Source organism: Fistularia commersonii, chromosome 14 (assembly GCF_037954325.1).
Source record: "Fistularia commersonii isolate RoL2024-O1a breed Wild chromosome 14, RoL_Fcom_v1.0, whole genome shotgun sequence".
Taxonomy (NCBI): Eukaryota; Metazoa; Chordata; class Actinopteri; order Syngnathiformes; family Fistulariidae; genus Fistularia; species Fistularia commersonii.
The window spans coordinates 14,135,941-14,147,167 of record NC_141297.1 but is presented as its reverse complement, the minus strand read 5'-3'; the positions used below and the strand labels follow the sequence as shown (position 1 = coordinate 14,147,167).

Here is an 11,227-nt window from a genome sequence, read left to right as displayed (position 1 = left end):
TCCTCATCTCCCGAAACACAACACAGCTCACGATATACTCTTTGTTTTTTGTTTCTTATTGTTTTGTTTTCATTTTTTCTGACAAAACTTTCCCAATGTCAAGTCTAAGTCACTTTAACTCTCAACCATCCTCGACCTAGATGCAAAATCTACTTCCCTATTTATTTTGATTTCCCCCAAACACGTTTCTGTAGCATTTATTTCATCATTTCACGTGTTTTCTCGAAGAGCCATATGCACAAACTTAAACATCTTGGGCAAATATATTTTGGCACAAATCAATGTCACTAGAAAACAGATAATGTTTTGGAAACACTGAGGTCATTACTCCTGATGAACTCTCAACACTATGGAGGCCAGAAGAGTGAATCATTGGCAGGGGTTTATGTTCTGTCTCATTTACAGCGCTTGCATTAGAAAAGGTACACGACTTCACTTATTCCAATTGAGTGCATGATGGATAATCTCAGATCTCAATGTGCACAGAGCTTTTTTTGTCAGTCTTCACCAGTCTGTAATTACATTCTTTTGAGACTTTGAGGACAGCAGTTGAATCATGAATGGATGGGAAGTTGGATATGGACCCCTGTTAGTGCCTCAAAGACTACCCTGGCCTTTGCTGGGATGTAAAAGATCCCAAATACATGTATGACATGACCCCATGTCTGTGGCGACGGTGTAACATGATCACAGGACATGCTGCACAGCATAGCTTGATTTAGCGATAGCAGCATGATCAAGAATGGTGGACAGTGGCTGTCATGTTGTGACTGCAGCAGAACATAACTTGAAGTATTCAGAGGCAACATAAAAATATATACTCTTGCTATATTGAAACTGGGCTTCAAGCACACAATATATACATTTGTAAATAGAAATGCAAACCATTTAACACATTGCAGCTAAGTTAGATTGTGTATATACTTTATTATTGAACATTTTCAGTCATAGTTAATATTTATGTCCTGAGCTATGCTGGTGTGCACTGGTCCTGTTTGGTGAAGATCTCATGAGTCATACTGATGGCGTGATCCTCTCAAAATGGGACCCTCGCATTGTCTTCATGATATCAAGGGTTCAACTAGGTCTCCAAGCAGGATGGCTCATGGCCCATGCACTTTCAAAACAAAATCTTATATGCACTGATCTTTCTTGGAGGTTGTTCCTGATATTTGCTATTAAGAAAACATGTTTTCCAGAGCTTTCCTTGCCTGCTGTCTATTGCAACTTAAAGGTGCCAATTATGATCCTCCATATCAATCCATTATCTACGGCTTATTCTATACTTAAGGTTGCAGGGGATGCTAGAGCCTATCCCAGCTGTCATTGGGCAAGGGGTGGATACATCCTGGAAGCGTCATCAATCAATCACATTGCCACATATGGAGAAAAACAATAATTTTCCCATTTTTTTTCCAATTAACCCTCTGCAATTTTTGGCCTATGGGAGGAAACTGGAGAGTCTAGAGGAAACATGTGCAGACACGGAGAACATGCAAACTCCACACAGATAGGCTCCCCATAGAAATCAATCCAGGAACCTTCATGCTGTGAGGTAGAAGCGCTAACCACTGCTCCGCCGTACAATACCTGTAAATCTGATATCTATTTTAGATTTATTTATATTTTTGTATTATTATGCATTGTTTATTATTATTGCTTCATTATTGTTTTTTTTTTTTTTACAGAATTTTGATATTGAACTTTTTTATAACGAGCTAGAGAACCAGATAGCTTAATGATGGACATCTCATTAACCCACCACAGTTACTCAGCAGCCACAGGTGCCAAAGGGGCAGGGGGGGGTCAAAGTGTTGAGTGAACTCACACCAAATGAAGGAGACCAACACATACACACAGCTGCACACAACAACACCCCATTAGGCCTGCCTGAGTTGAAAGCGGAGAATTTGTTTGCATGAGTCCCATGACAGCATTCATGGCGTTCAGTATCAGACCTAGTAAGTAAATATTCCTCAGGGCAGCTGCTGGATATGGCTATACTACTGAATGGAAAGTTCTTATCCAACATTTTATTTTTTAGAAGGAAAGGGTAATATTTGACAAATACAACAATAGTCACTGACATGATAAGATGTATATTGATGGCAGCCTTCACAATTAGCAAGCATTCCTATTTTCAGAATTTTCCTATTTTTAGGGTATTTATGTCCAAAATTATAAATAGAATTCTAAAAAAATACTGATGGGAATATTTACAGTGAAAACACATTAAACCAATGTCAAAGAATTAGCAATACAACCTTTGAACTTAAGATGACATCCATCTGTATTCTGCACAGATGTAAAAGGAGATAAGTCTTCTCAAATGCAGACAGGCAGTGTTAGGCTGTGCTCATCATAAAAAGAAGAGGTCAATGATTTGCAAATACAGACAAAGAACCATTTGCTACTTTTGACAATAACCTCACTGATTTGTATTATATAGCTGCTACTTACAGATAATTCTTAAAAAGCTGCAAATTCCAAATGTAAATTTAGTTGAATCACATATGGTGAACATAGTTTTCCTCTCTGAATGCTGTTACTGCTTTGCTCTTCCCTTGCTAATTAGAGTGATTTATTAGGGTGGATTCAAATTGGAGGACATAGAAATTTCTTCAGCATCTCAACATCAACACACTGTCAGCAAAATCAATGCATTGTTGTCCAACTTTACTGGTACATTAAACAATCACATTCAGAATCCAATTTGTATGTCTTTTTTTTAACTTCTTTAATTGAACTGTTGTTACTTTTATTTTTTTTGTGTAAGTTTTGGTCATTTCAAACTGAAACACAATTCTCCATTGTGGAGGAAATGCTCGGGAGTTGACAGCTCCATTCGGGGGCCTTTGTGGGGGGTGTGTGTCGGTGGTGTGTGAGGCATCTTGTAATCAGCTGACAACTCTGGCCTCTTTGTAACAGTTGGGAGTTGAGCTACGTGCTGGAGAGTGAAAATCTCTGTGGTCTCTGCAGGCTGATCCATGCATCACGAGGACTGACAGAAAAGACCAGCGACTTACAGCCATTCAACATATTGACCAGCAGTTATTTCCAAATAGCAGGTAAGGATATGCAAATATATATGCCTACATTGTTTTTTTCCCTGGTCAGTATCCGAGTTAATTATGAAGTAAATTTTAGTGAATCGTTTGTAATAACTTTTTTTAATTATTATGGCTTGCAAAGAATCTAAATGCATAAATTATTGCATGCATGTAGATGTATATTTAACATGGAAATAGCAGCATCAATATAGAACATTACTGTAAAAAGATTGTAAATGAAGAAATATGACATCAGTTCCCAATGCAGCTATCACAATAAGATATCTGAAATCTATACTTTACACCAGATATGAAATTGAGATCTTTACTAAATATGTTTATTCCTTGACTATGAAATATATATATATATATATATAGAGAGAGAGAGAGAGAGAGAGAGAGAGAGAGAGAGAGAGAGAGAGAGAGAGAGAGAGAGAGAGAGAGATAGATAGATAGATAGATAGATAGATAGATAGATAGATAGATAGATAGATAGATAGATAGATAGATAGATAGATAGATAGATAGATAGACCTTTTTTGTTACCCCTTTGGCTTTCCCTTCAGGGGTCGCCACAGCAAGTCAACCTTCTCCATCTAACCCTATTATCTGTATCCTCCTCTCTCACACCAACTAACTGCATATCCTCTCTTATTACGTCCATAAATCTTCTCTTTGGTCTTCCTCGAGACCTCATGCCTGGTAGCTCCAATTGCAGCATCCGTCTACCAATATACTAAATATCCCTCCTCTGTACATGACCAAACCATCTCAGTCTGGGTTCTCTGACCTTCTCTCCAAAACATCTAACATGTGCTGTCACTCTGATGGACTCATTCCTGATCATATCCATTTTCATCACCCCTAATGAGAACCTCAACATCTTCATCTCTGCAACCTCCAGCTCTGCCTCCTGTCTTTTCATCAATGTTACTTTTTCTAGACCATACAGCATCGCTGGTCTCATCCCTGTCTTGTACACCTCTCCTTTCATCTGGCTGATAGTCTTCTAACACATAGTACCCCTAACACTTTACTCCATCCATACCAACCTCCTTGACCCCATTTGTTTAACTCTCTTCCACACTCTGTTATTTTGGACTGTGGACCCTTGAAATCCTCCAACTCCTTTATCACCACTCCCTGTAGCCTCACCGTTCCACATGTTTTCCTCTCATTCACACACACATACATTCTGTCCTACTGCAACTAACCTTCATTCCTCTCCTTTACAGAGTATACTTGCACATCTCAAGATTTGACTTAACCTGTTCCCTGCTCTCACTACAGATCATCATGTCATCTGCAAACATCATGGTCCATGAAGATTCCTGTCTAACCTCATCTGTCAGTCTGTCCATCACCACTGCAAACAAGAAGCGGCTCAGAGCTGATCCCTGATGGAGTCCCACCTCCACCTTGAACTTCTCTGTTACACCTACAGCACACCTCACCACTGTCTCACAGCTAGAATATATGTCCTGCACCAGTCTAAAATATTTCTCTGCCACCCAGATTTCTATACACAATACCAGAGATCCTCTCTTGGCACCCTGTCTCATGCTTTTTCTAGGTCTACAAAAGCGCATTGCAGCTCCCTCTGACCTTCTCTCATTAGCATTCTCAAAACAAATGCTGCATCTGTAGTACTCTTTCTAGGCATGGGGCCATAGCACTGTTCACAAATGCTGACTTCCACTCCTAGCCAAGTTTTCACCACTCTTTCCCATCACTTCATTGTATCCGCACCATCACACTTCTTTAATCCTCAGGCATCTTCTCAGCCTCTAAGATCCTGTTAAATTGTCTCGCCAGAAACTCTACCGCTGCCTCTCCTCGACACTTCCATACCTCCACAGATATTTCATCAGGACCAACTTCCTTTCCACTCCCAAATCTTTTTCACTTCACTTTTACTAATCTTTACTAATCACCTCTTTTACCCTTCTCTCTCTTTCATTTTCCCCATTCACCAGCTCTAAGTACTCTTTCCATCATTACTCTACCATGCATTAATACATCTCCCTCTCTATCCTTCATCGCCCAGACCTGCTGTATATTCTTTCCATCTCTCTCACTGCTTAACCAACCTGTATAAATCACTCTCCCTTCTTACTGTCCAACCGAGCATACAAGTCATCCTACGCCCTTTGTTTTGCATTTGCTACCTCTATCTTCACCTTACGCTGTATCTCCCTGTACTCCTGTCTGTTCTCCTGAGTGTCCCATTTCTTCTTTGCTAACGACTTTCCGTGGATATATTGTTGCATCTCCTCTTTCAACCACAAAGACTCCTTATTTACTTCCAGACCACACACCAACTGAATACTTTTTTGTGGAAAAAAGCATTCACCTTTTACATACTTTTTTGTGGAAAAAGTATTCACTACAGCCATGTCCATCCTTTTTGCAAAGTCTACCACAATCTGCCCCGCTTCATTCCTATCCTGGATACCAAACCTGCCCATCACTTCATCCCAATTGCCTGCACTGACATGTCCATTGATGTCTTCACCAATTACCACTCTCATCTCTGGGGACATTCTCTCTAAATATTTACCTACCCATTCCAGAACTTCTCATTCACCTCAAACTCACATCCCACCTGTGGGGAATAACCACAAACAACATTGAGAATTACACCATCAATTTCCAGTTTTAGACTCATAAGTATGACATTCTTTTCACCTCCAGAACATTTCTCACAAACTCCTCCTTCATAATAACTCCTACTAAATTTGTAATCCTGTCAGTACTATGATAGCATAACTTAAAACCTGCTCAGAAGCTTCTAGCCTGTCTACCCTTCTAGCTTCTAACTTTCCAACTGCTCTCCTCGACACACAATATATATCCACCTTCCTTCTCTGTATGTCGACCATCTCTCTACCTTTTTCTATCATCGTTTCAATATTCAAAGTCCCTACTCTCAGTCCCAAACTCTTGCCTTTCCTCTTCTCTCTGCTTCTGACCATGCCTTCCTCCTCTCCTTCCTTGACCCACATCAGCCCAGTTTCCACTGGCACCCTGTAGGTTATCGGCACCAATGTTGAACATTGTTAACCCAGACCTCAACCTATCATTAGGTACAATTCACAACTTTAGTTTTTGTAAGTCAGGGGTCGCCACAGCAATCAGCCTTCTCCATCTAACCATATTCTCTGTATCTGTCATGGTTTTTTGCAAGAACCTGACCCAAATGCAAAACATTCTGAAGAGGTAAGAAATTTTAGGGAGTGCATTTACAAAGAAATGCATGGATGATTTTGCTGGGTCCGGGTTGTTTCTGGAGACGTTGGAGTCTCGGGAATGTGAAGATGTGGAGTCTTTGTGGAGTTGGCTCAGTGGAGTGTTGAGTGAAAAGAGACAGCTGAATCCTGAACTCATGGGGAGTTGGAGCATGGAGTTTGTTGGAGGGTGGACAGGTTATGCTCTGGCTGAGGAAGTGTGCACTGCACACCTGCTGAAGTCCACCCTCCTGCAGGGCTGCTCTATGAGGTCCTCTAGTGGAGAACTGCAAGAACTGAGAGGTGAAAGGAACTGCACAGACTCATAACTCATAACCCCAGATCCCAACAATACCCTCCTGTATCACACTAACTAATTCATATCCTCACTCACTACGTTCATATATATATGTATATATATATATATATATATATATATATGTATATAAAAATCTTTAGGAGAATAGTTGAAGTAGTTGAAGTTAATATGTGTGTGTGTGTGTGTGTGTGTGTGTGTGTGTGTGTGTGTGTGTGTGTGTGTGTGTGTGTGTGTGTGTGTGTATTTTTATTTACTTATTTATTTTCAATAATTGAAAAATTAAAAATAAGACACCACTGATCTTTTATCATTCACTAACAACTGCGTCATGTATTTTTTATTTTGGGCAGTAGAAATGATTGAGCTTGGCCTGGCAGACGGCAACCTGATTGATGAGCTGATGGAGCTGATGGCTCAGAGCCTCAGTCATCTGGAGATCCAAGAGCACTTCAACATCATCAAGGAGATTGGTCGAGGAAAATATGGCAAAGTGCTGCTGGTCACGCATCGTTTCAGGGGTATGACTGTGTTTTAATATCAAGCATAGATGGTTGATATAAACCTTATTCTTGTCAAAAATTCTTCTCCTGGCAACTCAACTTGATTTTCTTCCCTTGAGGATGTTTCTTCAAGGGAAGAAAATCAAGTCCAGTTGTAATGAGTAGAAGATTTTGACAAGAATTAACCATGACTTAGATGACTGAGATCCTCCTTAAACCTTTTTAATTGAATGAAAGACGCCATTTTTAGACATCATTCTATCAGGAAAAGTAGTCTGTGGTTTCTTGACTTATTGTCATATTTTATCATGTCTACTAGATGTTATCTCCTTCAAGGCATTTTACATCACATCTGAGAGGCTTCTTCAATAGTAACAGACCTTGGGGAGTTTCTGGTATATAGCTGCTGGTGATGGGGTTGGGCATTGGTCTGAGATGGAGGGGTCTTTCTGTTAAAGAATGAGTTGCTCTGGAGCAGTTGGGTTGACTGTGATTGCTATGTTAACGTGTGCATTGTTAATTGTGGGTCATTTTGAATACAAAGCTAAGAATTCAGTGGACTCACCTGAGTTAGAATCTGAATAATTGCTAATGTATAAGTAGCCTAACCGGGGACCAACCCCAACCCCAGCAGTTATATACCAGAAGCACCCTACAGTCTGTTGGAATAAATAATAATTCATCCTTTACTAATCCCTGCGGGGAAATTCATTCTCTGCAATTAACCCATCATGGATGAACCATATATGTGAAATATATATACATATTCACTTATCATATTTATTTATTAAAGGCATTTAAAAAAAACAAAAAACTTTATTGAGTCCTGACCCTCAATGGTAATGGTAAATTTCAGGAGGCAACTGTTATTGTACAACCTATCATTGACATATGCATGACAAAAGGCAGTAAACAAGCTATTAAACATCCATAAGGATAAATTAATTCATCTTAGAGTTCATATTTTTAAATTATATCGCCTTTTTTGTTTTTTGTCATGTTAAAAACATTTCGGATTCAGATATTGTTAGCCTCAAAAAAGTGTTGTTTTTTTTTTTTGTTCTTCTAACTCTGCAGGTGAATATTATTTAGAACAAGCTTATTCTGTGTATTTGATGTGAAAACTTTAATGTCGAAATACTACAAAAAATTCAGAATGCTGGACTATTCCACTAGATGTCCATTAAATTGGCATCTAATATTATAGGACATCTTTTAAGCATCTCAGTAATTCTATGTCTTAATGTTTAAATAGACTGTGGCTGAACTGAGATAATAATAGACAAAATATTTATTATCCAGGGACGCCAATGGCCTTGAAAGTGATGCCCAAAGCCTCAACTAAGCTGCAGGGCTTTCTGCGAGAGTACTGCATCTCCTTACACCTATCCCATCACCCCTGTATCGTGGGCCTCTTCGGCATCGCCTTCCAGTCAAATGAGCACTACTGTTTTGCACAAGAACTCATCATTGGGAGGGACCTTTTCGCTGTCATCCAGCCCAAAGTAAGTTAAACATCAACAGAACAAGACGGACACTGCACCATTACTTCCTAGCAAAAGTTGATTTTAGTTTTAAGTTAGCCAACTCTGCTTGGAGTTTGGTTGTGTTTGCATAATCAAAAAATAATAATAATTGAGATAGTGTAACATATTGTGAATCAGAGATTAATTTATGATGTTTAAACAATCACTTATAAAGTTTTGTAATAAATATGTAGTTTTCTACATCACAGGGTAAGGTATTTGCACCTGCCTAAGGTTTTCACAGACTACTGAGATTTCTGCCGTTATTTTAATGTTTCCTTCACTGTTTATGAATATGTCCACGATAACGGATGAAAACAAATGCTCAAAGTAGTTGTTGTATGATATAGGAATTAGAGTAGATACAAAATCTCCACTGTTCTAATTGAGATACAGGGAAATGAGTAGATACTGACTGTAAATATGTCTTAAGGTTGTCCAAAGTGATGGCTAAAATAAGTGACAACAAGGCCAAAACATCATTCCTATAGCCACTTTGACCATAGCTTTTGCTATTACCTACTGTCTGACACAAATTAATTTTGAAACATAGTATGTGATACAAATAAGAGCAAAATAATTTAAAAATGTGTAAAATATGCTTATTCTAGGTCGGTATCCCAGAGTCGTCTGCAAAACGTTGTGTCCTCCAGGTTGCCAGCGCTTTGGAGTTCATTCATAGCCATGGCTTGGTGCACCGTGATGTCAAGCCTGAGAACATCCTCCTGCTTGACACCAACTGTTGCCAGGTGAAGCTGGCTGATTTTGGTCTTGCACAAAAGAGAGGCACCCTGGTACACTATATCACAGGCACCCTCCCCTACATGGCCCCAGAGCTTTGCTCCGTTGTACTGCAGGAAGGCCAGAAAGAGGTCACTGCTCCTCCACTTAGTGTGGAACCAAGTCTGGACACCTGGGCCTTTGGGGTGGTGATCTTCTGCATCCTTACAGGATACTTCCCTTGGGAGTGTTGCAACGAATCAGATGATTTCTACCAAGAATTCAGCGACTGGTGCAGAATGGAAGAGAGAACAACCTCAGAGGAGGACATCCCTCCTCTGTGGAAGAGGTTCACACCTGAAGCTATGGAGATGTTTGGTCAGCTCCTCTCCTTGGATGCAGGAAAGAGATGTACAGTTGGGAAGGTAAACAACTACGTGGAGAAAGACTGGCTCAAAAAGGAACATCAGGAGATAACAGAGAAAATGACTGCCTCTAAAGAATAATCTTAGGAATGGAGAAATGGAGCCCCCATAGCTACAGACTATGTTTTTGTCAAACTTGTCTTGCCTTTACAACAGATTAGTACTGAAACACAGTTAACATGAGCTGGAGGAGTGAGATAGCCAGTGATTTAAGAGACTGATGGTTGTGTAGCTCCAATACCACTGAAGCCAGTATGTGTTGTTCATCTACAAATGCCTTTCTGGCTTTCTGGAACTGAAGAATCCTCTCAGATGAGGGGTAAAATGTCTCCAAGTGAGGAAATTCAAGTCTAGTTGCCTCAAGATTTTGACAAGAACTTCCTGTATTTCACTTCCCTTTTCAGTAGATCCATTCATAATTTTTACTCCATGATGACCACTGGACTAATACTTATAGAAAACACACACACTCACACACACACACACACTCACAGCATTGTTAGCAACTGTCTGAAGAGATAGGTTTGCGAAATGACTATTGCAAGCTTTAAAGAAATTAATGTATGCAATCACACACACTCACCCCACACACAAATACAGACAAAAAAACACAGTGGGAAATAACTCAAAAGGATTCTATACATAAAATGTATTAATTCCATTGGCACATAATCACATATTACATGTGACACTAAAAGAATTTACAAGGCACCAAAAAGGCCATCGTGTTAGATGAGTACTGCATTAAAAGCATATTTTTTTGTATAGAGATGGTCTCTGTAATTTTTGATGGAGGAATGTAGGAATTAGATAAAACCAATTAAACCACTCTTTTTTTCACATTGTGCTTTCACACCTTGTGTATGCTTTTAACATGGCCGTGTTACATATTTCTTTTTCCTGAACCAAAAATTCTCTGGGTACTTTAAAAATAAAAAAGCACAACATTTTGTCATAATATCAACTGTTGTATATGTAATACACACACTGTGTTTACATGAACGAATTTCATAATAAATCTTGAATTAAAGAGAGCTGCTTGTTTCAAAGCTGCATGATTACTGTGTGTCCAGCAGTGACGTGCGCTGAGGTTCATGGCTGGTGAGGCACTGACGTCATCGAGTCAGATTTACAAACATTTGAACCCAACAGAGTTGCTTATTCACCATTTTATAGGCCGCGGTTAACGTGTTTTGTTTAAAATATCTTCCATAAACAAACTGTAGCATAGGAAAAAAGCACATTTTAAAAAAATAAAACGTTTTTATCTCTTACCTTTACTTATAAATGAAGTCCATGCGCCGCTCCTTCTGAAAAAAAGCATCGATAACTTGCTTGTAGAAGTCTTCCGTTTCTTTCTTCAGTTTTAAAAGTCTCTGTCTCAATGGAAATCACTGCCAATGAAGACAGTCGTCCTTGATCGGTCCTGTTCCGGCTGTATGTTTTGAGTCTTTTCGGTG

The 11,227-nt window shown here is 39.3% G+C and overlaps 1 protein-coding gene across 4 annotated transcripts; it reads left to right on the top strand.

The window, feature by feature from the left end:
- The first annotated feature begins 2,935 nt into the window (after positions 1 to 2,935).
- LOC147227344 (serine/threonine-protein kinase SBK1) lies at positions 2,936 to 10,757 on the top strand. 4 transcript variants are annotated; one of them, XM_086159238.1, is made up of 5 exons: positions 2,940 to 3,068; positions 4,341 to 6,580; positions 6,950 to 7,114; positions 8,399 to 8,601; positions 9,234 to 10,757. In XM_086159238.1, the coding sequence occupies exons 2-5, from the start codon at positions 6,307 to 6,309 to the stop codon at positions 9,846 to 9,848; spliced, it is 1,257 nt and encodes a 418-aa protein (XP_086015364.1). In that variant the 5' UTR covers positions 2,940 to 3,068; positions 4,341 to 6,306; the 3' UTR covers positions 9,849 to 10,757. The 4 variants fall into 4 exon arrangements, with proteins under 4 accessions (XP_086015365.1, XP_086015364.1, XP_086015362.1 ...); XM_086159236.1 differs by having other exon boundaries at positions 6,947 to 7,114; XM_086159239.1 differs by lacking the exon at positions 4,341 to 6,580 and having other exon boundaries at positions 2,936 to 3,068; positions 6,947 to 7,114.
- Positions 10,758 to 11,227: the final 470 nt, after the last annotated feature.

Bases quoted from the DNA above. Each gene is read 5' to 3' on its own strand.
- LOC147227344 (XM_086159236.1), top strand. From the start codon at position 6,307: ATGGATGATTTTGCTGGGTCCGGGTTGTTTCTGGAGACGTTGGAGTCT. The intron at 7,115-8,398 runs GTATGACTGTGT...TTTATTATCCAG, and splicing joins GGTCACGCATCGTTTCAGGG to GGACGCCAATGGCCTTGAAA. The intron at 8,602-9,233 runs GTAAGTTAAACA...TGCTTATTCTAG, and splicing joins TCGCTGTCATCCAGCCCAAA to GTCGGTATCCCAGAGTCGTC.